General features: G+C 53.1%; 2 protein-coding genes across 2 annotated transcripts in view; one reads left to right on the top strand and one right to left on the bottom strand.

The window, feature by feature from the left end:
- Positions 1–9,877: 9,877 nt before the first annotated feature.
- SLC7A6OS (solute carrier family 7 member 6 opposite strand) lies at positions 9,878–25,280 on the bottom strand. The gene is made up of 5 exons (XM_018566372.1): positions 25,110–25,280; positions 23,683–24,039; positions 16,129–16,332; positions 14,598–14,727; positions 9,878–10,090 (listed from the first exon to the last, which is right to left on the bottom strand). Exons 1-5 carry the CDS (start codon positions 25,269–25,271, stop codon positions 9,987–9,989), a joined length of 957 nt encoding a protein of 318 aa, XP_018421874.1. The 5' UTR covers positions 25,272–25,280; the 3' UTR covers positions 9,878–9,986.
- A 1,750-nt stretch (positions 25,281–27,030) lies between these two features.
- Positions 27,031–27,167, top strand: part of PRMT7 (protein arginine methyltransferase 7) — a 32,207-nt gene continuing 32,070 nt past the window's right edge. The window contains exon 1 of the mRNA XM_018566369.1: positions 27,031–27,162. Coding sequence (XP_018421871.1) covers positions 27,071–27,162 — 92 coding nt within the window. The 5' untranslated portion in view covers positions 27,031–27,070. The remainder of the gene's footprint in view (positions 27,163–27,167) is intronic.

The following is a 27,167-nucleotide window of genomic DNA, read 5'->3' as shown; positions in this document are numbered from 1 at the left end:
TTTACATGGAACAAACGCTTTCTATTTTACTGGAGATGGGTCCTGATAAAAAGGGGTCCAGCTGCAGTTGAGGAGATGGACAAAGTATATAAGACAGTGGAAAAATGCATTACCCAAATGACACCCTTGAAAGGTTTCTCAATTCCAAATAACCTTAGAAGTTCCGGGGGATCTACACTCCTGTTTTTTTTAATGTTGGTTTTATGTGTATTTTTATGTTTTTATTTTTGTTTCTTTTAAATCACCAAAAGCATTTTCCCTGTCCACCAGCAACTGGTCATCAGGTAAACTCCTCAACCTTCACAGGAAGAAACAAAGCTTGAAAATCTTAAGGCCAAAGCCTTGAAGTGTTTATTTTTTAATAATGGTTTTACTGTTTGTTTCATTTCCAAACTACTGTTACTTTTGCATGGGTTTTGGGAATGAAGTATGGATGCTGACTTAATTCACACATGTCTTCGTCTACTAAATTCTTGCTGTCATCAGCAATAGACTAGTGTTGGTGTGAAGTTTGTTTTTGATGTTCAGGAAGAGATTTAAAAATGTATATACTTTCTAGGATGATGGGCACTCCGGTTATTGAGAAGTAAACTGTGTCTCAATGGATGAGGTGATGTCACCATGCATTTATCATTGTGCGAGTTCATGCCATTCACTTATACACAGCCGGAGTGACATCAGACTTCCTCGTTATTAGTTAACTTTGAGCCTCAAAATGATGACCTGTACTGATCATGTTCCATTTTGATCTATGCTCAATCTACAGCATTTTGTCCTTCCATAATTTAAATTTAAGGTATTTTCTATGATTGGCCTGCCATTAGGTTGCCTCAATATGGGAATAAAAAAATGTAAGCGTGCACTGGTAACCTTAAGGGCGGTGTGACCGGACTGGACGTTACAGGCCACATAAAGTGGTTTTTGTTAGCCATTTTGTTTTAGGCGCGCACTCTGTTTACAGATCACCCGTGGCGACAAGCACATTCTCAAAAGGTAAGCAGGGACAGAAGGGTACAAGGAAGTGAGGGAGCATGAGAAGAAAGATGATTCAGTACAGCTTGGAAAATAAAGTGCCCACGGGTAATGACCCAGCTTCCTGATTGGCTGGGAAGTCTGCTTCATGCTACTGGAAGTACTGATATCAGTACTCTGTATTGGCGAGTACCGAAAGATAAATATCGCTACTCCAATATTATTTTTATACATGATTTCTATAGTGGCAACAGTTTGCGCAGCGCTTTACAATATAAGGAAGACATTACAATACAATTCAAGACAAGATGGTAAGGAGGGGCCCTACAATCTCAATACTGAAAAATGATATCTGTGCATCCCTACCTAGTACTATGTACATTATTCATCATTTATTTTGACTCGCATAAGCATTTAAAGATGCAGATTTCCTTAATGTTGCAAAACAAGATGAAAAATCCTGCAGTAGTTCCTCATAGGGTTTGCTGTGGATCACTTGGCTGCACAAGCTTGGAGAAGAACAATCCACTCTAGAGAAAGCTGTGGAAATGGCAGTGACCTTAACCTAACCCCATGATTGTGGAGTTTAGAGAGACATCTGACTCCAGTCACATGAGTGCAATCATGTTTTTATGATGCGGAATTCTGCTGGGCAGAGGCAGGCCTCTTTAACCATTAGACAATCCATTAACATTCTTCCTGTTTGGTTAAAATGAACAAGCAGAAGAAATGCACAATGTGCTGTGTCATCGTTTCACCTAACACTTTCCTACCGTGTTTTTCAAAATAATTTACAGTCCTAGTTCAAGGAGTACTAAAGTTCCAGCATGTACTACCCCGGTATACCATCAGCATTGGAATAGAAAGTTCAGCATGAGACTGATTGGTTAGCGCACTCCTAGGGTGGTGTGGTGGATAGTGGCCAGTGTGCTGCTCCTTTAGTTGTTAGACCAGGGTGCCTAACTGTATAGGGGTGTAACTGCTCCCTTTTTCATTGTAATAGGAATACATAATAGAGTTGTTTTTGATAATGCAATCAAAGCTTCCTTGAAATCTCTTATGTAGCGAGTGCTGCCTTCCATCTGCCCATCACTTTCATCAACTTCCTGTATTCCCGGTGTGCTTTGCATCACATCAAGCAGCAGAGAAAGAGATGCAATCTTGATTTCTCAAGACTACATATCCCATCATGCATTGCTAAACGCAAGCAACGGTCATGTTACATTGGTCAGACTCCGAGTTGTAGTTCGGAAGACAGGCTTTTTGAGAGTTGTGACTAGGGATGCGCCGATACTGGTTTTTCGGTATCGAGTAGGAGTGTCGATATTTATATTTTGGTACCCGCCGATACCGGTACTTCCGGTAGCATAGAGTCATTACCCACCGCCCGGCTTCTTGATTGCCCAGGAAGCTGACTCCACTGTTTGGCCGGCCTCGATGCTGATTGGCCGGGAAGCTGGCTTCCCAGCCAATCGGCATCGAGGCCGGCCAAACAGATCTAACAATATGGTGGCACGACCCCTAACCCTACAGGCACACTTACCCCATAGCTCTCTTTTAAGTTCACCATCCTGCAATCCATCACTTCCCTTACTATGTCACAGCTTAAGTTCTTCAATCCGCAAAGGAAAATTGAATTTTGTTCATTCTGGAACTACTGCATATGACTGATTCAGCAGCGGGTGTGGTGGACTTCTGCAGAGAGACCACTGCTTCAACACAGTAACTGAGGGTTTTCATGTGGAACAAAAGAAGAAAGGTGTATTGAGCGCACTCCAATGAATGGGTGGTTGAGAGAACAGTCTGTTCCGGGGGGGAAGTGGGGGACTATGGCGTGCTACTCTTTGATAAGCAGGTAGAAGTGTACTGCAAACAAACTAAAAGCAAGAAAAAAAAAATACAGAGTGCCACAACCTAATACAATAGGAGAGGATGTTATGTTGCACAATCACACTTGGAGAACTATGGGGTAAGTGTTTTTCCCCATAGTTCTCTTGAGGGTCACGGGAGGACATATACAACCTCCTCCTGTGACCCAAGCTCAGTATATTGCGAGCTACACGGCCACAGCCGGGACGTATCCCAACAATGCTGTCGAGATCCACCCAGCTGTGTGAGTGACAGCTGGCTCTGCCTATCTAGAGGCAGAGCCAGCTGTGCCCTCCCCCGTCCACTCCGCCAGTCAGCGCTGGAGGATCGGAGTGGGGAATCCCTGCAGGGAGCCGTGAGTGACTGGGAGATGATCGAGAAGTGAGCGAGCGACGGTATGTGTTCGCTCACTTCCCGATCTATTGAGCCGACATGTGACAGTTTCATTGCCACACGTCGGCTCGAACTATGAGGATTTTCACTCACCTCATAGTTCTCCTTTAATGCTGTGAAGTTGATTGCAATATTGTTATAATCAACTTCACATCATTAAGTGTGATAGTGAACGATAACACCCTCTCCCATTGTATTAGGTTATGGCGCTCTTGTATTTATTTGTGTGTTTTTAGAGGGTTTTCCTGTGCAGCATGCTGGCAGGGGCCAGGCTTTTCTACTCAGGCTGTGGCTGCTTTCTAAAGACAACAAACTAGGACTACACACCTTTTTGTTTTCGTGCACCTAGAATGTGTGTCAGCTGGCTTATTTTATACAGTCTTACAGATACCTTTGAGGGCAACCATAATGTTGATGCATCCCACGAATAAATTGAGTTTGACACCCCTGCTTTATATCATCCAATGGTGGGAGCTTGATTTGGTAGAAGTGGCATGTGCAGGAGCCATTTGTTACATGGTTGTTGGTTTTAGTAGAGTATGAAAGCTTTGCCACAAAGGAACAAGCAGCAGAAGAGAAATGAACATGCGGCTTCCAAGCCATATCTACTAGGTTTGTTCAATCATTTGCTTCCAGTTTTACGGCAGTATGTACTCTATAAACTTTACAATCAAATGTGTAGCTGAGAGCCTACTCTTGGTGTTTTGTTGGTTGTGAATGCGCTTTATACTGTACAAAGTCCCAGCTCTTGTACCGCAGACTTGGGGAACAACTTTAGTTCAAAGTCAGATCACAGCCAAAGTGCACAAATGAATATTGGCTGCTTTTCACTGCCCTGTGTAAATGAATGTCATACGTGCACTAATGTACACAAAGGCCACCAGTGGCTCTGAAAGGCCAAGCAGGTTCTGAATAGACTGCAGAGAGGAGCATGTTCATGAATTTTTCTCAAAAGTAAAACTGCAGCACTGACCTCCCCTCCAGCGACGCAACATCCACCAGCTCCTTTGTCACCACTGACATCTGTCTTCTTCAAGGATCAACAACTTCAGTCATCTTGATTGGCCGGCGCAGAATCACATAACTCCTGCATACATGTGTTAAATCATGCTGAGATAGTACACAGAACAGAACAGCACATACATGACTCCGTGATCAATCTGTGGAGATCTGCTAGGGGGAAGCTTTATAGAAGAGATATTGGGAGAGTAAAATGTACTCTTCCCAATACTTTGAGCTGGCATGTGACACTGCAGGAGTCATGTGGTTGCTCTATAGATCGAGAACTGAGTCCATGGTCTCCCTGCAGGGATTCCCCCCTCTCTCCTCCAGAGCTCAATGGAGGAACAGGCAGGGGAGGGAGTGGGCACAGCTGGTTCTGGCTCTAGAGGGGCAGAGCCAGCTGTCAATCAGCCAGCAGGGTGGATCCCAACAGTATTGTCAGGATCCTTCCGGACTGCAGCGTGGCTCTGTGCTGTCAGCATATAGCAGGCAGTAGCCCACTATCTGCTGACTGGGTTACAGGAGGACATTAGTATATCTACTCCTGTGACCCAAAAGCGGACTAAACCCCCCAAAAAAAGGTTTGGCTCCAGTTCTCTTATTTGCAGAAGAAACCAACAATCTCTTCTCCAAGAGAAATCTTCCTACTAGCAGATTTTTTTATTTTCCACAAAGCTTCTTCATTTCAATGTAATTCTCTCATTACAAGCAGCAGAAGGTACTGTGTAAGAGATATGTTTATTGGATGGGTAAGCAACCTCGGCACGCCAGCTGTGGTGAAACTACAAATTCCATCCTGGCTCTGGGAGTAATGCCTGTGGCTGTCAGAGTCTTGCATTGCCTCATGGGACTTGTAGTTTCACCACAACTGGAATGCCAAGGTTGCCTACCCCTGGTCTACAGCAAGCCTGGCTGTTCATACATGAAAAGCTTCAGCTTGGATAAGAGCCGTGTATAAAGCAAGCTTCGAGCAGCTTTGTTGAAGCCTTTGAAGAAAACTTCAGAGCCAGTTTTTTAGGTTAAACACAGACTGTAACAGCACCACACTCTGGCATATTGCACCACACTCTGGCATCTGGTAATGGCATAACAAGCCAGCAAATCTAAAAGCAAGGTAGAGGGTGCACCAATCTCGTGTAATGTCGATGATACAGTTGTTGAGCAAAAACTTCATAAAATGCACCTACAACCTCAGTGCGGAGAAGAGCTCATCATTGGCCCTGCACAGAGCTGTCTGTGTGTTGTCATTTTACCTTTCTTGAAGGATCAACTGGGATAAACTTGCACAGGCCAAGAAACAATGGAACAGCAGACAGATTTTCTTCTATATCACAAAGACGTATAACAGGTTGAACATGTAGAAATGGGGTCAGCTCACTTCAAAGTTGTTCACCTTTCTTCCCAGAACCTGTCATTACACAAGTGAATGCGTTATTGTGGACAGAGAATCTGACTCATCTGAGCCATTAACAGTCACTGTGCATTGTAGTAGGTGCAAAAAGGTCAACTTGGACCTCCTTGTCTTGGCCAGAGGCTAAAACTCTTCACAGAGGACTATAGGTTATGTGGAGACCATGTTCAGTGAGTTCTGGATTTATCTCAGAGATACCAGAAGAGCTCCAGGAATGCAGCCAGTGACTTTCAGCCTGCATTCTGAGTGTCCTTCCAATGTTCTGGCACGGACATGGGTAAGGTTAGTTAATGAACATGCAATATGAGGCACAGCCACAAACAAGTTCAGGTGGATGTGACGCAAATCAAAGTGAGGTTTTCTCATACCTTTGTGTGCGATAAGTCATGCAGCACGACACACTGTTACCACAACTTTGTCCTTCCTTGGTTCTCCTTTTACTCGGACTCAACTTTTATTTTTTTTAAAGCACCAAAATATATACAATTCTGGCCTAGTGTTCTGCATTTGTTGTGTACTGTAGAGATTAGGACGGCTCCAATACCAGCTATTCCCGTATCGAGTAACAATATTTCTGGTTCGTTACTCGCCCATACCGAGTACTGATGCCAGTACTTCTGGTAGCGTGGAGCCGGCTTCCCGTGCAATCAGGAAGCATGTCATTACTACTTCCCGGCTTCTTGATTGCCCGGGAAGCCGGCTCCATGCTGATTGGCTGGGAAGCCAGCAGCCCAGCAAATCAGAATTGAACCGGCATCCCGACTTCACGGCCAATCAGGAAGCCAGGCCGCGAGTCCTAACCAGCGGCCCAGCTTCATGATTGGCCGGGAAGTCGGCTCTATGTTCCCTTGCAGCACTGCCGGTCAGAGAAGATAATCAAACCAGCGTGAGCATGCTGCAGTTTTATTTTACACATCAGATAAGAGGCACAGCATAGAACAAATCTTGACCTTTATAGCCGTTTCTCATGTTACTGCAGTTACTTTCACTGGCACCAGACAACTGCTGTGCACATTGTTTAAGGAATTCTAAAGTCCCAGCATGCACTATTGTGTTAGAACATCAGCACTGTAATAGGAATACATACTAGTGTTGTTTTTGATAATGCAATCAAATCTTACTTGAAATAAATCCCTTTTATGTAGTGAGTGCTGCCGTCTGTGTGCCAATCACTTTCATCAACTTCCTGGATCCCCAGTGTGCTTTGCGTCTCTTTCCCTGCTGCTTGATGTGATGCAGTCTCCATTTCTAAAGACTACATATCCCATCATGCATTGCTTCCAGCAAGCAATGATGTTACATTGTGGGCGCTTTCTGTGCTCACTGTAAGAGAGGGGAGGGAGTTGATTTGTAGTCTGGACGGCAGGCTTTGGGAGAGTGGTGACATCAGGAACTGCATGTTAGCAGGGTTGACTGAAAAAGTTTATGAACTTCTAGTTTGATATGGTTATTATTTGGAGTGGGATAAAACTTATGGAATTTCAATATATTATATATATATATTTATTTATTTGTAGTTTTTGACCATAGATACCCATTAGCATCAAGATTGCCAATGTGACAAGGCCCTAACGCTTAGTTAGAATCTGCTAGTAATCAAATTGCTTGAAAATACATGGGGGGCGGGCACATACACCTGCTTTGTATGTCACTTCCTCACTGCTTTTTGCAGTACGGTGTCGGTCTATAAACGGCAAACCGGAGTTGCCCACAAGAAAGCGCCTCCGTGCTCCTCCAGCCAGCTAGGGAGCGACAGTTGAGGGTTTTATACTTCTTGCTGTGTCCTTCAACACAATCCTGCTGCTGCCGAGTTCTTGCCAGCAACAGGACCACCAGTGTGATGTAGCCCTAAGACAAGGTTGGACATATTAATATGGAATCCAGGAGCCAGCAGCAAATTGTTTTGTTTTAAAAGGAGTCAGCTCCACTGACAACTAGAGACAACCTCAAAAGTTAGGCACCAGTTGTACTTGTTAAAAGAAGAACTATGGGGTTAGGACTTTTCCCCATAGTTCTCCTAAGGGTAACGGGAGGACACAAACTAGCGTCCTATCGTCACCCAGCTCGCGGTATACTGAGACGCCACAGCCGGAACGGATCCCGACATTTATGTCTGGATCCACCCAGCTTTGTGAGTGACAGCTGGCTCTGCCTCTAGATATGCAGAGCCAGCTGTCACTCACAAAGCTGGGTGGATCCGGAGGCAGAGCCAGCTGTACCCGCCCCCTCCCGTCAGCACTGGAGGATCGGACAGGGGAGGGGGGAATACAGTCCCTCCCCTGTCACGGCTCTCTGCCGGCACCGGATCGAAAAGTGAGCGAGCGCCGGTATGTGTACGCTCACTTCCTGATCTACTGAGCCGACCTGTGACAGTTTCATTGTCACAGGTCGGCTCAGATTATGAGGATGAGTGAAAATAACTCGCCTCATAATTCTCCTTTAAGTACTGGCTACCCAGCTCCTAGCATTGGTCCAGCCCTGTCCTAAGCAGTTGCATGCTCTGTGCTGAAAGCATGTAATGTTATACACAAATGCCTAGAGGGGCATACTGTATTCCTGTTGTAAACATAACTGCATGCATCACTTATTTTCCTCTATTACACTGTATATGTGCACTGTGAAGAAGAGGGTGAAGTGCATTATTATACATGGGTCAGAGACATAACTAAGAAACTTTATTTATTTTTACAATCTTACAAAATGTTATCAGGATCAGTTAAAAACCATCACAGAAGAGCTACATAGCAAGTTATTATTCTTTTCCAACTAAAAATCCAGTTTATTTATATGCAACTTAAAAAACAAAAAGTAATATCCTGATAACTAGGGATGCAAAGATACCGTTTTTTTTCGGTATCGAGTACTGATATTTCTTTCCAGTACTCGCCGATACCGAATACCGATACCAGAAGTCCCATTCAGGAAGCAAGGCGGCGTGTAATGACTTCCCGATTAGCCGGGATTACAGCGCCATGCACCCTTGTCCTGACCAAGCAGGAAGCCGGGTGGCGAGTCATTATATGCCGTCTGGCTTCCTGATTGGCTGTGAAGCTGGCTCCATGCTCCCTGGTGACGAGGGAGCATAGAGCCGGCTTCCAGGCCAGCCAGGAAGTTGGACAGCGTGTTGTGACCTGCCGCCCAGCTTCCTGATACCGGAAGTTACGGTATTGGGATAAGTATTGGGAGCATTTGGGCGAGTGCTCGCACAAATACTCGGTATCGGCACTGAAGCCGGGTGGCGAGTCATTACATGCTGTCTGGCTTCCCGATTGGCTGTGAAGCCGCCCTCTATGCTCCCTGGTGACGAGGGAGCATGGAGCCGGCTTCCCAGCAAGTCGGACGGCGTGTAATGACTCGCCGCCCAGCTTCCTGATACCGGAAGTTTCCATATTGTGATAAGTATTGGTACCCGCCCAAATACTCGGTATCGGCACTGATACCGATACTAGTATCGGTGCTGACGAAAACAGGATCTACACTATATTTCCAGAGCATGTTACAGAATGAAAGCAGAAATATGGCTCTGGTCTTTAGCAACATCTCAGATTTTACATTAACACGATTTTCCTAAAACAGTTCTAATGTACTTTGTATGACGGCTAGGATGACATCTTCCTCCCACCCACAAATACAATCTCCTGTATTGTTTGCTTTTTGGGATTTAAAAGAAACCAGTCCAGTCAGAAACATAGGCGCTGCCATTACCAACTTGTTTATTTTAAGGTACACCTTCCCCCAGGGTTGTCATTAGGAACCATCCCACACTACCTGGTGAGTCAATGTGTTCATTAGCTGTAATCACACTTCACTGGCTTTTAAAGCCCGTCTGTGTGTAAGCAGTGGTCTCTCTGCAAAGGTCTGACACCTCCTGCTAAATCAGTTTAGTATTCCCATAAAAGTCTATGAGAATGCAAAACCCTCTTAAAGCAAGTCAAAGTGAGGTCAAACACACCCGTCAATGAATTCTGAATGATCTCCGAAGCATGTCAAGCTGTTGCATTGACACAAGCCCAAAGCCAACAGTTTCCCTAAAAGGTACCGCTAATGTATTTAGCTGATGTAAACAAAGTGCAGTTGGGTTTTAAACCATTGTGCAATTATAACAGTGTGATTGTCTTTTTCATTAAAGAAGCACATGCTTGGGTATTCTGGAAATCTTCAAATAAGAATGGTCAAAACGTGAGGAAGATCAACTAATACAACTAATTGTATCTTCCCCATAAAGCAATTCAGCTGCAGTGACAACATAAAACTTACAAAGAGTTTAGTCTTAAAAAAACAGACCATTAATCTTCATCCACATCAGAGAGAGACCCTCTATAAACATTGAGCATCACATTCAGTCACATTCATCTTCCTCGTCCAACTCTCTCATGACCTTCTGGCTGTAGGACTTCCAGGAGTCTCCTCTGTGTCCATCCTCCTCACTGTCTTCATAATAACCTGAAGAAGCACAAAGAAAGCATAATAAAATGGCAGCAGAAGCCAACCCAACTATGGGGAGCAACAGGAAATGATGGCTAAACACCAAGCTTTAGACCCCCGTTCACACTGAGTGGTTTGTCGCGCGATTTCCGCTCCGAAATCGCGCATATTTCCGCGCTATATCGCTCTATGTAGCTTGTCCAATGCATTTCAATGGAGCTACTCACATCTCACAGCTCAATGTCGCCTGTAGCTCGTACATGAACCTTTTTTCGGCGGATGTCGCGCGATTCGGCTCCAATAGACTCAATAGAGTAGCGCATTACCGGCGATATTGCACGACCTTGTCACGCGATATCGCGCTACAGAAGGGTCACTTTTGCACTGCAAAATGGAAGGAAAGAAAGATGTCACATCAAGACCACTGTTGATTGGTTACAGCTCAATGTAGCAGCGATTAAGTCCCTCCAAAAAGTCACGCTACGTAGCGCGATGAAATGTGCACTGTCGCTCAATATTGCGCATTGTAGCTCAAAGCTGCTCAGCACGGAATCGTGCGGAAAAACGCGCGATTCACCATGTCGCTCAGTGTGAATGGGGTCTTAGAAGTGAACGACACAGCTGCTGAAGTATCATTAGAAGCAACTCGGGTACAGCCCAACTGGAGCAGAAGAAAAAAAACTGTATTTAAAAGATGCCTTTTCATACTCGCCTTTCCCACCACCAATGTTTACTGGCTTGTGATGCCGCTGCTGAACTGTCTTTGGCACAATTGTGAGTGTGTCAAATGCCTATGTCCCCTGCTGCACACTTTGGTTCCAACTGGTGGCATCTATATCACTACTGTGGCCTGTAGTTGTTAGGTAGGGTTTGGTGGAAGAAACCACATAGGGGGTGGTGTCTCTTAGAATTAGGGATGCACCAATACCGGTGTTTCGGTATCGGTGAGAGTACCGATATTTTTTTTTTTGGTAACCTCAAACTGCCAAAAAGTAATTGGCACCCTTCATTCTGTGATTTTGAAATACTTACACTTGCAGAGCATTCACTTCTTGCTTTGAATGACCTGTTTGTCAAAGCAATGCACACATGCCTTTGTGGTTATTTTAACGCTATGGGTAAAGGTCCGCTTTAAATCTTTCCTCTGGTTCATATTCAGTGTGGTGCACACAACGTGACCAAACAGCAGAGTGATTACTTCTCTTCATGTAAATGGGCTGACTGATTGGTTACAAGAATAATTAGCATCGCAGAGCGATTTAAAATATCACCCTGATCCAATTCTTTATAACCTTTTCTAGGGGTACCATCATATGTCTGGACCATTTTAGGATATCTTTGTAGAATAAGCAGTAATGTATCTTTTTTTCACACTTTCTTTGCTTTTCTTGATGACATACCAAAAGGCATGTAGATTGATTGGTAAATTTGCTATACATATTACAATTGCTGTCATTTCATCACATCTCAGGAGCAATGAAGCATTGTTGCAATGAGTTGTGAGGGTACCAACAAATGTGTCCACCCCTGTACAAACAGTATACCTTCATTCCTCTCTTCTTGTTCCTAGCAATCTTAGTCATTGTTTTTTCTGTGTGTTTAATTTTTTTTTTTTTTGAATTTGACTTGAATTTTTTTACACTTAACTGTATAGAAGCCCCCAATGTGATAGCAAATTTACAGTGACGGGTCGCCTTCATGAAGACATCAGGGGTCTCTAAGACCTCTAATGTCACCTAGAGACCCCCCAAGAAGCTGATGAAACACAGATCTGCTTCACCAGCTTCTCTCTGACTTCTGTAGCCAGAGAATAACAGTTGAATGCAGAAGTGATGTAATTTACATCACTTCTGCATTCAGACATCGGAGGGGAGATGAGCGGGAGATCGCGTGCTGATCTCCCTCCGATGTCTGGTCACAGAGCTGCCATGCTAGTCCCAGGCCCGCCCGGGCACAGCGGAGCCCAGGAACGGTGGAGGGGAGGCGCACCTTTTGGAGACAGCATACAAGCGATCGGGCGGCTCTAAAGATGCTCGAACGTTTGTATGCAAACAAGCATCGCTGGCTGTTTAATATACAGTCTGGCACAAGGACGTTTAAAATCGCCCACCCGCATCCAGGAAGCCATTTCATTCCAACGGCCGGGCATCAGGTGGTTAAAGCGCTGCTGAAAAAACATGTTTTTGTGTTTTTTTTTCCAACAAGCATTGACATTCTTCCTTTTATTTTCCATATGGCAAAATAATAAAGGAGAAAATCTAGTTATAGAGCAGACAATCTGATTTCCCTTTAGATATTGGAACAACAAGGCCTGCTGTCGCACTGCATTGGTGTAAGCTCAGAAATTCTACAATCTCTCAGCAGCATTCAAGCAGCAGGGTCAATGTGTGATGTTTTTGAAGGATCAGACGATGAGTGAGCACGGATTCTGGTCATTGCTAAATAGATTGCTTAGATTTTGTGACTTTTGTCTCTCAGTTCCTTTTGCATAGATCAGAAATGAAATCATAGAACCAATATAATGTGTAGTAGCTGGATAACATGCTTGTGGTCATTATGACTGCCTCTGAACATTGTTTTGTTACACCCTTAAATGTGGCACAGCAGACAAATGAATGAGCTATACAGTTTCTTAGTACAGCTCAGCTTTGAAGATAGAACTTCATTTGTCCTCCCACCGATGTTCTTTTTGTACTTAGAATAGGTCAAATAGGCCTATTATTTGAAAATACCACGAGCAGGCCGTGGCATTTATTTAGACCATATATTGAGAAGAGCTTCCCAATTGTCTTCAGTAAGTATTTGGTTAAGCCGAATTTGAAATGATTCTTAAACAAACATTCCCATTGTGCAGAACCACAGGTTACAGGGCATCCCGTAAAAATAAGTTTAAAGCCCCTACCCCGTCATACAAACATGTGTCGGATGCGCCTACATGGGAAGATGACAATTGTGTCTCACATGTTACATATCACCGTGAACGTCGGAGTGTGAACAATAATTCTAGTGCCGATAATCACTGTTAACACTAGACTGATGAGTGATAAAAAAGGTTTTAAAGCATCGCCTATGGCCTATTGTGGTTATGGTAGTTTTTTGCGATTTTGCAGGCAATTTTAAAAGAGAACTATAGGGTAACCTTTCTATCCCATAGTTCTCTTTAGTGTCACGGGAGGACCCTAAGAGAACTATGGGATGTCCTCCCGTGACCCAAATTTCAGTATATAGTGGGCCATCGCTATATACTGAGAGCGCCGCAGTCGGGACGGATCCCAACAATACTGTCTAGATTCACGCAGCTGGCTATTGCCCACTGTATGCTGACAACGCAGAGCCGCGCTGCAGCCGGGGTGGATCCCGACAATACTGTCGAGATCCACCCACCTGGGTGATTGACAGCAGGCTCTGCCTATCTAGAGGCTGTGCCCTCCCTGTCCGTTCCTCCACTCAGTGCTGGAGGATCGGAGAGGTGGGGGATCCCCGCGGGGAGCGGTCACTGACCGTCACCACTCTCTTTCTGCAGGAAGATGATCGGGAAGTGAGCGAGCGACGGTATGTGTTCGCTCACTTTACGATCTATAGAGCCGACGTGTGACAGTTTCAATGTCTCAGGTCGGCTCTAATTATGAGGAAGAGTGTAAATCACTCACCTAATAGTTCTCCTTAAAGGCTTGACACATATGGCGTCTAGTCACCCGACGTGACCCCCATCTTTTATATTTAGCAAAAAATTGGGTAACAATAAATGTTTCATAATGACGTAGTGAAAACTGGTTTGTTTTTTTACAATGTGTTTGGTAATTTTTCCTTACTATAGTAAAAAAATAAAAACCCTCAGTGGTGATTAAATACCTCCAAAAGAAAGCTCTATATGTCCCCACAAAATGATATACGTTTCATTTCAGTACGACGTTCCATGACTGTAATAAATGTCAGTCAAAGTACCTCAGCGCTGAATACTGAAAAATGGCCTGGCCAGGAAGGGAGTTTTAACACCCCGGTCACCAAGTGGTTAAGAAGTGAAGTATACCAAACAAGCTGGGAATCTCAGAGAATAATCATCCCAATCCATAAAAGGGTACCATTAGGAATGGATCCCAATAAAAGCTTCTGAAAATTCTATTTACCCAGGATGCAAAGTGCATGTCCAGCCAGTTTAGTTTTGGGCAGAGTGGGGAAGGATTGGAACACCTTTTAGGGGTCCTGTTATATTTTCCTCACTTCCTGTTTTGTGACAATGTTTTTATCAGACAGGAAGCATGGGGAAATCTGCACAGCAAAACAGACAAAAAATGCTTCTCTTCTAGTAGGGAAAAGCTAGACTCTCGGTCAGCTTTTTATTTCTGTATCTCTGTTGCAAATGTTTCCTTCCTGTCTGGTGGAAGCTTCGTCACCAGGATGGCTAGTAACAGGAAATCTCTCTAATGAAGCCCTGCGGAGCAGAAAAACCACTCTCTCTCATTTGGTATTTATAGCTTTTGTATACCAGTTATAGCTCGCTAATAATAAGATCAATGCCAATTACCCATGTATCTCTCCTCCCTGTCACTGTCATTCTCATCATCTTCATCGGGATAATCATTTCTCCAGTTGCTTTCCTCATTCTCATCATCCTCATCATCATAGACTTCCTCTGGCTCAGGATCTTCAGGCATCTGCATTAGAACCGACAGGGAGCACAACTGTCATTTGACTTCATATTCAATGATAGATTATTGTAAATCAGCCTATTGTACAAATGATTGTGCACAGGAACAGTTTGGAAATATGAGCGCTGCCAATGCTGAAGCAATCAAGAGGGTCACAGGTCACTTGAAGTCTCACATTTTCCATGCAGGCAGCAAATGTCAAACTTCAGATGGCTTCTGACCTGACACTGCAGATAAAGTGTCAGATTGAAATGAGGAAGGTAAAGCTACAGAACAATCTTTCATAAGTAGTTACGGGATGAAAGTCCGCAACTCACTAATCAGACTGAGACAATTCACTGCTGTGAAAGAGTCAAACTTAAAGGGTTGGTTCACACCATAGGCAGGGCGTCCCGGTCAGAATCGGTGCAGAATAGTGCTTGCAGCATTTTGATCGCACTGCGCCGGAACGCCCGGCAAAAAAGTGAGCCGGCTGCAATGCGGGAAGTGCCTTCCGGCCCGATTCTGACTGGAACGCACTGCCTATAGTGTGAACCAACCCAAAAGGAGGCCAAAGTCACTTTGGCAACATGAAAGGGTTAATGTAAAAGGGATATTATAACGTGGAAGGATGCAAAGTTCGATGGCTGTTTCACTGGAATGCATGCTGACATTTTGTAGAAGTCCTCAAGTTATTCACCTCATAATGTCCCAGGTAACAGTGCACAAATAAACGGAAAGCTTCACTTACCACAGGTTTAACCCTGGGAGCAGTCACCGCTGGCTTGCCTTCCTCCTCCATTGGGCAGCGCTAGCGGTAATCTCCCCTTCAGACTGTTCTGGTATTGGGGCCCACGTGCATAGCGGCGTCCAGTGCTCCAAACTGCAGAGAATTCGCAGTAGAAGTGAGGTAAGCGGTCGCGGCTGAAGTTGACATCAAGCATTCAAAGCCGAGGCTTGGAACGCACAGGAAACACATCCCCGCCCACTGCCTGCGCTTCAAATGCTGTTCAGCATGCCAGACGCCGCTCACAAGCCCCTTCCAATTTTACCTGCTTCAAGCAAGAGGAGAGGACAGGGCATGACCTCAAAGCCAACCGGTCAGGAAAAAAAGAACAGACGTGATGTGGTCCTGGACGGTAGGAAACACAATCTAAACTGGAGGTACAAGGGGAATGGGAGGGGCTTTTAACTGCTTTGCGAATTGTGTTTCCTGTAGAAGGTGGAACCAATCATCTCTCAGGTTGCTGTCCTGGAAGATGATTGGGGAAAAGATGACTTCAGTGTCACCTGTGTGGTTTCTAGTTCTAGTGTGGTTTCTAGTGGGCCTCACAGTGAAGTGAAGCTCAGTTAAAAGGTAGCTGCACTAAAGGTACAATTTATAAGCATAGCTTATGACGGAGTCCTTTAATATTGTACATTTCTTACCAGTTCCTCCTGCTGCTGGGAGTATGGCTGGACAGACAGGATGTCCTGGATCCAGATCTGTGGAGCGGATTCTGCATAATATATGTCATACACAAATTCATCTGGGTTCTCCCTGTGCTCGGAGCCAAGTCCCTCATCAGAAACAGTCAGGTGCTCCCGAATCATCTCCACAGAATTGCACGTGATGGTTTCAGGGTCGCTTTTCTAAAATCAATTAGAAAGACACATTGCATATTGCCATCACCAAAATGGTACAGTCATATCCCTTCCATAACACAGAATAATGACATATAACCAAGTCCCACAAATCTGCTCAGATGTTAGATTACATGGGGCCGCAAAGTTATTTTCATTCCTGAAGAAAAAAAAAACAAAACACGGAAGTAACAAACCTTAAAGAAGAACTCCAGGAAAACTTTCTTAACCCTTGCAGCGGGACTACCCCAGCACTGTAAGTGTTAAGTGCTCGCCTGTGTCTAGGCACAGGCGGTGGACTGTGGACAGCCCGAAGGCGGCTCCCTGCGCCGGTGGACAGCCCGAAGGCGGCTCCCTGCGCCGGTGGACAGCCCGAAGGCGGCTCCCTGCGCCGGTGGACAGCCCGAAGGCGGCTCCCTGCGCCGGTGGACAGCCCGAAGGCGGCTCCCTGCGCCGGTGGACAGCCCGAAGGCGGCTCCCTGCGCCGGTGGACAGCCCGAAGGCGGCTCCCTGCGCCGGTGGACAGCCCGAAGGCGGCTCCCTGCGCCGGTGGACAGCCCGAAGGCGGCTCCCTGCGCCGGTGGACAGCCCGAAGGCGGCTCCCTGCGCCGGTGGACAGCCCGAAGGCGGCTCCCTGCGCCGGTGGACAGCCCGAAGGCGGCTCCCTGCGCCGGTGGACAGCCCGAAGGCGGCTCCCTGCGCCGGTGGACAGCCCGAAGGCGGCTCCCTGCGCCGGTGGACAGCCCGAAGGCGGCTCCCTGCGCCGGTGGACAGCCCGAAGGCGGCTCCCTGCGCCGGTGGACAGCCCGAAGGCGGCTCCCTGCGCCGGTGGACAGCCCGAAGGCGGCTCCCTGCGCCGGTGGACAGCCCGAAGGCGGCTCCCTGCGCCGGTGGACAGCCCGAAGGCGGCTCCCTGCGCCGGTGGACAGCCCGAAGGCGGCTCCCTGCGCCGGTGGACAGCCCGAAGGCGGCTCCCTGCGCCGGTGGACAGCCCGAAGGCGGCTCCCTGCGCCGGTGGACAGCCCGAAGGCGGCTCCCTGCGCCGGTGGACAGCCCGAAGGCGGCTCCCTGCGCCGGTGGACAGCCCGAAGGCGGCTCCCTGCGCCGGTGGACAGCCCGAAGGCGGCTCCCTGCGCCGGTGGACAGCCCGAAGGCGGCTCCCTGCGCCGGTGGACAGCCCGAAGGCGGCTCCCTGCGCCGGTGGACAGCCCGAAGGCGGCTCCCTGCGCCGGTGGACAGCCCGAAGGCGGCTCCCTGCGCCGGTGGACAGCCCGAAGGCGGCTCCCTGCGCCGGTGGACAGCCCGAAGGCGGCTCCCTGCGCCGGTGGACAGCCCGAAGGCGGCTCCCTGCGCCGGTGGACAGCCCGAAGGCGGCTCCCTGCGCCGGTGGACAGCCCGAAGGCGGCTCCCTGCGCCGGTGGACAGCCCGAAGGCGGCTCCCTGCGCCGGTGGACAGCCCGAAGGCGGCTCCCTGCGCCGGTGGACAGCCCGAAGGCGGCTCCCTGCGCCGGTGGACAGCCCGAAGGCGGCTCCCTGCGCCGGTGGACAGCCCGAAGGCGGCTCCCTGCGCCGGTGGACAGCCCGAAGGCGGCTCCCTGCGCCGGTGGACAGCCCGAAGGCGGCTCCCTGCGCCGGTGGACAGCCCGAAGGCGGCTCCCTGCGCCGGTGGACAGCCCGAAGGCGGCTCCCTGCGCCGGTGGACAGCCCGAAGGCGGCTCCCTGCGCCGGTGGACAGCCCGAAGGCGGCTCCCTGCGCCGGTGGACAGCCCGAAGGCGGCTCCCTGCGCCGGTGGACAGCCCGAAGGCGGCTCCCTGCGCCGGTGGACAGCCCGAAGGCGGCTCCCTGCGCCGGTGGACAGCCCGAAGGCGGCTCCCTGCGCCGGTGGACAGCCCGAAGGCGGCTCCCTGCGCCGGTGGACAGCCCGAAGGCGGCTCCCTGCGCCGGTGGACAGCCCGAAGGCGGCTCCCTGCGCCGGTGGACAGCCCGAAGGCGGCTCCCTGCGCCGGTGGACAGCCCGAAGGCGGCTCCCTGCGCCGGTGGACAGCCCGAAGGCGGCTCCCTGCGCCGGTGGACAGCCCGAAGGCGGCTCCCTGCGCCGGTGGACAGCCCGAAGGCGGCTCCCTGCGCCGGTGGACAGCCCGAAGGCGGCTCCCTGCGCCGGTGGACAGCCCGAAGGCGGCTCCCTGCGCCGGTGGACAGCCCGAAGGCGGCTCCCTGCGCCGGTGGACAGCCCGAAGGCGGCTCCCTGCGCCGGTGGACAGCCCGAAGGCGGCTCCCTGCGCCGGTGGACAGCCCGAAGGCGGCTCCCTGCGCCGGTGGACAGCCCGAAGGCGGCTCCCTGCGCCGGTGGACAGCCCGAAGGCGGCTCCCTGCGCCGGTGGACAGCCCGAAGGCGGCTCCCTGCGCCGGTGGACAGCCCGAAGGCGGCTCCCTGCGCCGGTGGACAGCCCGAAGGCGGCTCCCTGCGCCGGTGGACAGCCCGAAGGCGGCTCCCTGCGCCGGTGGACAGCCCGAAGGCGGCTCCCTGCGCCGGTGGACAGCCCGAAGGCGGCTCCCTGCGCCGGTGGACAGCCCGAAGGCGGCTCCCTGCGCCGGTGGACAGCCCGAAGGCGGCTCCCTGCGCCGGTGGACAGCCCGAAGGCGGCTCCCTGCGCCGGTGGACAGCCCGAAGGCGGCTCCCTGCGCCGGTGGACAGCCCGAAGGCGGCTCCCTGCGCCGGTGGACAGCCCGAAGGCGGCTCCCTGCGCCGGTGGACAGCCCGAAGGCGGCTCCCTGCGCCGGTGGACAGCCCGAAGGCGGCTCCCTGCGCCGGTGGACAGCCCGAAGGCGGCTCCCTGCGCCGGTGGACAGCCCGAAGGCGGCTCCCTGCGCCGGTGGACAGCCCGAAGGCGGCTCCCTGCGCCGGTGGACAGCCCGAAGGCGGCTCCCTGCGCCGGTGGACAGCCCGAAGGCGGCTCCCTGCGCCGGTGGACAGCCCGAAGGCGGCTCCCTGCGCCGGTGGACAGCCCGAAGGCGGCTCCCTGCGCCGGTGGACAGCCCGAAGGCGGCTCCCTGCGCCGGTGGACAGCCCGAAGGCGGCTCCCTGCGCCGGTGGACAGCCCGAAGGCGGCTCCCTGCGCCGGTGGACAGCCCGAAGGCGGCTCCCTGCGCCGGTGGACAGCCCGAAGGCGGCTCCCTGCGCCGGTGGACAGCCCGAAGGCGGCTCCCTGCGCCGGTGGACAGCCCGAAGGCGGCTCCCTGCGCCGGTGGACAGCCCGAAGGCGGCTCCCTGCGCCGGTGGACAGCCCGAAGGCGGCTCCCTGCGCCGGTGGACAGCCCGAAGGCGGCTCCCTGCGCCGGTGGACAGCCCGAAGGCGGCTCCCTGCGCCGGTGGACAGCCCGAAGGCGGCTCCCTGCGCCGGTGGACAGCCCGAAGGCGGCTCCCTGCGCCGGTGGACAGCCCGAAGGCGGCTCCCTGCGCCGGTGGACAGCCCGAAGGCGGCTCCCTGCGCCGGTGGACAGCCCGAAGGCGGCTCCCTGCGCCGGTGGACAGCCCGAAGGCGGCTCCCTGCGCCGGTGGACAGCCCGAAGGCGGCTCCCTGCGCCGGTGGACAGCCCGAAGGCGGCTCCCTGCGCCGGTGGACAGCCCGAAGGCGGCTCCCTGCGCCGGTGGACAGCCCGAAGGCGGCTCCCTGCGCCGGTGGACAGCCCGAAGGCGGCTCCCTGCGCCGGTGGACAGCCCGAAGGCGGCTCCCTGCGCCGGTGGACAGCCCGAAGGCGGCTCCCTGCGCCGGTGGACAGCCCGAAGGCGGCTCCCTGCGCCGGTGGACAGCCCGAAGGCGGCTCCCTGCGCCGGTGGACAGCCCGAAGGCGGCTCCCTGCGCCGGTGGACAGCCCGAAGGCGGCTCCCTGCGCCGGTGGACAGCCCGAAGGCGGCTCCCTGCGCCGGTGGACAGCCCGAAGGCGGCTCCCTGCGCCGGTGGACAGCCCGAAGGCGGCTCCCTGCGCCGGTGGACAGCCCGAAGGCGGCTCCCTGCGCCGGTGGACAGCCCGAAGGCGGCTCCCTGCGCCGGTGGACAGCCCGAAGGCGGCTCCCTGCGCCGGTGGACAGCCCGAAGGCGGCTCCCTGCGCCGGTGGACAGCCCGAAGGCGGCTCCCTGCGCCGGTGGACAGCCCGAAGGCGGCTCCCTGCGCCGGTGGACAGCCCGAAGGCGGCTCCCTGCGCCGGTGGACAGCCCGAAGGCGGCTCCCTGCGCCGGTGGACAGCCCGAAGGCGGCTCCCTGCGCCGGTGGACAGCCCGAAGGCGGCTCCCTGCGCCGGTGGACAGCCCGAAGGCGGCTCCCTGCGCCGGTGGACAGCCCGAAGGCGGCTCCCTGCGCCGGTGGACAGCCCGAAGGCGGCTCCCTGCGCCGGTGGACAGCCCGAAGGCGGCTCCCTGCGCCGGTGGACAGCCCGAAGGCGGCTCCCTGCGCCGGTGGACAGCCCGAAGGCGGCTCCCTGCGCCGGTGGACAGCCCGAAGGCGGCTCCCTGCGCCGGTGGACAGCCCGAAGGCGGCTCCCTGCGCCGGTGGACAGCCCGAAGGCGGCTCCCTGCGCCGGTGGACAGCCCGAAGGCGGCTCCCTGCGCCGGTGGACAGCCCGAAGGCGGCTCCCTGCGCCGGTGGACAGCCCGAAGGCGGCTCCCTGCGCCGGTGGACAGCCCGAAGGCGGCTCCCTGCGCCGGTGGACAGCCCGAAGGCGGCTCCCTGCGCCGGTGGACAGCCCGAAGGCGGCTCCCTGCGCCGGTGGACAGCCCGAAGGCGGCTCCCTGCGCCGGTGGACAGCCCGAAGGCGGCTCCCTGCGCCGGTGGACAGCCCGAAGGCGGCTCCCTGCGCCGGTGGACAGCCCGAAGGCGGCTCCCTGCGCCGGTGGACAGCCCGAAGGCGGCTCCCTGCGCCGGTGGACAGCCCGAAGGCGGCTCCCTGCGCCGGTGGACAGCCCGAAGGCGGCTCCCTGCGCCGGTGGACAGCCCGAAGGCGGCTCCCTGCGCCGGTGGACAGCCCGAAGGCGGCTCCCTGCGCCGGTGGACAGCCCGAAGGCGGCTCCCTGCGCCGGTGGACAGCCCGAAGGCGGCTCCCTGCGCCGGTGGACAGCCCGAAGGCGGCTCCCTGCGCCGGTGGACAGCCCGAAGGCGGCTCCCTGCGCCGGTGGACAGCCCGAAGGCGGCTCCCTGCGCCGGTGGACAGCCCGAAGGCGGCTCCCTGCGCCGGTGGACAGCCCGAAGGCGGCTCCCTGCGCCGGTGGACAGCCCGAAGGCGGCTCCCTGCGCCGGTGGACAGCCCGAAGGCGGCTCCCTGCGCCGGTGGACAGCCCGAAGGCGGCTCCCTGCGCCGGTGGACAGCCCGAAGGCGGCTCCCTGCGCCGGTGGACAGCCCGAAGGCGGCTCCCTGCGCCGGTGGACAGCCCGAAGGCGGCTCCCTGCGCCGGTGGACAGCCCGAAGGCGGCTCCCTGCGCCGGTGGACAGCCCGAAGGCGGCTCCCTGCGCCGGTGGACAGCCCGAAGGCGGCTCCCTGCGCCGGTGGACAGCCCGAAGGCGGCTCCCTGCGCCGGTGGACAGCCCGAAGGCGGCTCCCTGCGCCGGTGGACAGCCCGAAGGCGGCTCCCTGCGCCGGTGGACAGCCCGAAGGCGGCTCCCTGCGCCGGTGGACAGCCCGAAGGCGGCTCCCTGCGCCGGTGGACAGCCCGAAGGCGGCTCCCTGCGCCGGTGGACAGCCCGAAGGCGGCTCCCTGCGCCGGTGGACAGCCCGAAGGCGGCTCCCTGCGCCGGTGGACAGCCCGAAGGCGGCTCCCTGCGCCGGTGGACAGCCCGAAGGCGGCTCCCTGCGCCGGTGGACAGCCCGAAGGCGGCTCCCTGCGCCGGTGGACAGCCCGAAGGCGGCTCCCTGCGCCGGTGGACAGCCCGAAGGCGGCTCCCTGCGCCGGTGGACAGCCCGAAGGCGGCTCCCTGCGCCGGTGGACAGCCCGAAGGCGGCTCCCTGCGCCGGTGGACAGCCCGAAGGCGGCTCCCTGCGCCGGTGGACAGCCCGAAGGCGGCTCCCTGCGCCGGTGGACAGCCCGAAGGCGGCTCCCTGCGCCGGTGGACAGCCCGAAGGCGGCTCCCTGCGCCGGTGGACAGCCCGAAGGCGGCTCCCTGCGCCGGTGGACAGCCCGAAGGCGGCTCCCTGCGCCGGTGGACAGCCCGAAGGCGGCTCCCTGCGCCGGTGGACAGCCCGAAGGCGGCTCCCTGCGCCGGTGGACAGCCCGAAGGCGGCTCCCTGCGCCGGTGGACAGCCCGAAGGCGGCTCCCTGCGCCGGTGGACAGCCCGAAGGCGGCTCCCTGCGCCGGTGGACAGCCCGAAGGCGGCTCCCTGCGCCGGTGGACAGCCCGAAGGCGGCTCCCTGCGCCGGTGGACAGCCCGAAGGCGGCTCCCTGCGCCGGTGGACAGCCCGAAGGCGGCTCCCTGCGCCGGTGGACAGCCCGAAGGCGGCTCCCTGCGCCGGTGGACAGCCCGAAGGCGGCTCCCTGCGCCGGTGGACAGCCCGAAGGCGGCTCCCTGCGCCGGTGGACAGCCCGAAGGCGGCTCCCTGCGCCGGTGGACAGCCCGAAGGCGGCTCCCTGCGCCGGTGGACAGCCCGAAGGCGGCTCCCTGCGCCGGTGGACAGCCCGAAGGCGGCTCCCTGCGCCGGTGGACAGCCCGAAGGCGGCTCCCTGCGCCGGTGGACAGCCCGAAGGCGGCTCCCTGCGCCGGTGGACAGCCCGAAGGCGGCTCCCTGCGCCGGTGGACAGCCCGAAGGCGGCTCCCTGCGCCGGTGGACAGCCCGAAGGCGGCTCCCTGCGCCGGTGGACAGCCCGAAGGCGGCTCCCTGCGCCGGTGGACAGCCCGAAGGCGGCTCCCTGCGCCGGTGGACAGCCCGAAGGCGGCTCCCTGCGCCGGTGGACAGCCCGAAGGCGGCTCCCTGCGCCGGTGGACAGCCCGAAGGCGGCTCCCTGCGCCGGTGGACAGCCCGAAGGCGGCTCCCTGCGCCGGTGGACAGCCCGAAGGCGGCTCCCTGCGCCGGTGGACAGCCCGAAGGCGGCTCCCTGCGCCGGTGGACAGCGGCCACCTTATAAATAGCTGAAAAGATCACTGGTGTCAGTGGTAGCTTATCTGAGAAGCATAAACTGATGATTGCTAAAGGACCCCCCCAGCAACCCCTGCAGGATCCATGGTTGGGAAAGGCTGCATTATAGTCTTCCTAGTTTTCCAGACAAACCCTGACATTCTCCTAATGGAACACTAAAAGGTGATAGAAATGAATTAGCGAGCCCCTCACATTCAAAACGGAAACATATTTTAACTAGCTAAACAAATACTGACCTTCAAATCAACCTCTTCCTTTTCTGTTTCCTCATGCACCATGTCAAAGACTTGGAAGCTGCCTACGGCATTGATTGGGGAGTCTGGATCTCCACACGCAGCGGCCTCCACCTTCCCTGGTACAGGCGTCTGGTCTGTCACTGGGCTGGCAGGTTGACCGTTTCTTGCACCGCTCTCATCATCACATTTTGGGCGGAGATTAGATATTAAGCGGTATCTGCTTTCTTGGCGTTCTGTCTCTTTCACAGCTCGAAGGTCTTTTTGGACTCGGTGTAAGCTCCCTAGGGTGGGATTAAATGCCTGGGCAGCACGGTCACGGGACAGAGCCTCGTGTACATACTTCTGAATAGGTTCGTCCTAAAAAAGACATAAAACACACACAAGGTAAACATTTGTAAAACATGAACCTTACTTAGCTGGAGGGATCCACCTGCAACAAGATGGCGCTCCTTCTTTGTTGGCAGATGAGAATCTGCAAAATTTCAGCTAGCAAGGGGGTAATGCCATAGGTGTGGGTGAGCACTCTCTTCAGCAATCCTGTTGCTGATGAGTTGCCGCCAGCAGCAGTTGAGGTGCCGCCAGCAGCAGTTTCACCAGTGTGTCATGACTTTTACAGCTTCATACATTAAAAACAGACTGATGATTACACAGCTAAATACAGGTAAGGCTCTAAGTCTAATTAATCATGTAACCCCAGAATTTGTGTAATCCATGACCCCCAGCTTAAAGGGATGCTCCAGTATGTTCCGTAGGATTATGGTGGATAACTTTACAAAGGATCAATAAATCTACTGGAACGGCCTGGTCATCTGGGCTGACCTTTTGTATTCAATAACTGTATCGTTACAGTACTGTGATCTGCCAGCAAGCAAAGCACTGCCTGGATCTCCTGAATGGATCTGCCCCAGTCTAATAGTTACTAAATCCAACCCTGAGACTGCTGTAACTTGGAGTTCTATATACACGGCTTGGGTGATGGATACAAGATTCCTGACCACTAACATGAGAAGGTTCCGTTCTCAGCGCACATATAATGCCCACGTTAAAATATATATGACAGGGCAATGCGGTAATGCACAATCTTAAGTTTCTGGGAGTTTGTGGGATATCCGACCAAAATGTGCAGTTATCCAGTGTAACCCTCTGCCTCTGAACAGGAGCTTCCTGTGATGAAGACCAGGCATTGCAGCTCTCTCTTCTTAGGAAGGGTGACTGGTCTTGTCTCCTACCCCTCATAGTTTTCTGCAGGCAGCCTGTAATGAGTGAACCCAGGACCATTGATAGGGGGAGTTTAGGCAGTCTCCCAATACTCGGCCGGGCCCCCCTGCTCTGCTTGTGCACTCCCCAGTGGTCTTTGTTTCCATCACTGTTTCTTAAGAGAACAGGAGCTGAGCAGTCATGTCTCCAGCAGGCCGCCCTACACTTACCTGGGAGGTGACAGTGGCAGCTAGCCTGAAGAGCTGCCTGCTGACCCGGCCGGGGTCCTCCTCCGCCTCCTCCTCGGTCCGGGACCTCTTACAGCTGATGAGCAGAGCCTCGGCCGGGTCTGCTCCCCTTTTCCGCTTCACTCGCAGCACCGCAGCTTCCATGGCAACTTCTGTCAGACGCAGGGTAATGACGTCACAGCCCCAGACCTGCGGGCGCGGCCATGTTGTGTGTGGCACATACACGTGCTTCCTGTGCCGGGGATTGTGGGAAGATGGGGAGCTCAAGTAACTCAGCGCTGTGAAGGACTGAGGTATGTGAATAATCAACTTCTGATTCCTCTAGCCGGTATCAATGACACAATGGAAAGGCTTATGAGTGTTTAAACGTGTTCTGCACCGAGATAAATAGAGTGTAATAGAAATGTACCAGTTTAGTGGCAGTCTCTGCTTTCAATGGAACTCTCATTATATATAAACAAAGAATCAGCTGTCAGGTAGAAAGTGCTGGTACCTAGGAGGCGACCCCAGAGCTGCAGCATTTGTCTGTCACTCTGCTCTCTTCTCCTCTCATCATGCTCATTGCATTGTAGCACCCTCAAGGAGCTGTACTGTACTGGGACTGCAAGAGACTGACACCAAGTCAGCTTCAGGTACTCGCATTGCTTGCATTTAAACAATGCATTTCATGGTGTATTAACAGAGATGCATGAATCTGTGCTTTTTCTATCTTCCTGGTGCTGAGATTTAAAGTTATTGTGCTGGGGGGGGGTTACCAGTCCCAATTATTAGGACTTGGTAGACCAACAGGACTATTAATTAATCTAAGCTGGATGAAACCTTTTTTTGTTGCTTTAGTTCTCTTTTGGGTAACAGGAAGACAATTACTATGTCCTCCTGTGACCCAAACTCAGCATATAGGGCTATATGCTGACAGAGCCATACTGCAGATGGGAAAGATTCCAGCAATATTGTTGGATCCACCCCACTGCCTGATTGACAGCTGACTCTGCCTCTCTAGAGTTAGAGCCAGCCGTACCTGCCCCCTCCCCTGTCTGTCCTTCCAATGAGTGCTAGGGGAATCCCTGCAGAGAGCTGTGACTTCTCCTTTAACCTCCTGAACAGCCGCACGGTAGTCTTGTAGGAGCGGGAGGGTGTCTTAAGATCTCCCTTTGATCTCTTCTCGGTCCCCTAATGCAGGAGGTGATGTATATTATATCACTTTCTGCATTCAGTGTCCCTCTCCGGTACAGAACACCGGTGAGAAGCTGATGAAGCAGGACTCTGCTTCATCAGCTTCTCTGGGGGTCCCTAGGTGAAATTAGGGGTCTTAGAGACCCCTGATGTCTCCATAAATAGGACCTGTCATGTGAATTGGCTAGCGCATACGGGATTTCTTAGTCCCCTATGTTATAGCAATAAAGTTAAGTGTAAAAAAAAAAAAAGTAAAATAACACAATTTTTTTTAAAGTCCCCCGCCCCACACACATACACATGCAAACATGCATCGGGTGTGCCAACGTGCGAAAACAACGATTCCGCCTATTGCCGCACATGTTGCATATAGCCGCGAATGTCGGAATGAGAGCAATAATTCTAGGGCCATTATTCACTGATAACATTAAACTGATGAGCGGTAAAAGCTTTTAAAGTGTCAGCTATGGCCAATTTTGGGTGTGGTCGATTTCGCGAGCACACCACCAAAAGAAAGCTCTATCTGTCCCCAAACAATGGTATAAAAATAATTTCAGTACAGCGTTGCATGACGGAATAAACGTCAGTCAAAGTACCTCAGGGTTGAACACTGAAAAATGGCCTGGCCAGGAAGGGGGTGTAAACACCCTGGTCTTTAAGTGGTTAATACATTACACCTGACTGATTAGCTGAACTGAGAACTGACATAGAATTGTTGTTTTCCAGGTTTTTTGCTGCAGTAACACTCCAAGGTGAACACTCCCTCAGCCATGGTTTTCTGTGGTCGTGTTAACCCAACAACAGGGGCGCTGGACTGGGTGGAAGAAGATGAGGACTACGATTATCACCAAGAGATTGCCAGGTCAG

Source organism: Nanorana parkeri, unplaced genomic scaffold (assembly GCF_000935625.1).
Source record: "Nanorana parkeri isolate BGI_ZX_2015 unplaced genomic scaffold, ASM93562v1 scaffold943, whole genome shotgun sequence".
In the NCBI taxonomy this organism is placed as follows: domain Eukaryota; kingdom Metazoa; phylum Chordata; class Amphibia; order Anura; family Dicroglossidae; genus Nanorana; species Nanorana parkeri.
Note: the sequence above shows the minus strand (reverse complement) of the source record. Positions and strands in the feature narration are given on the sequence as shown.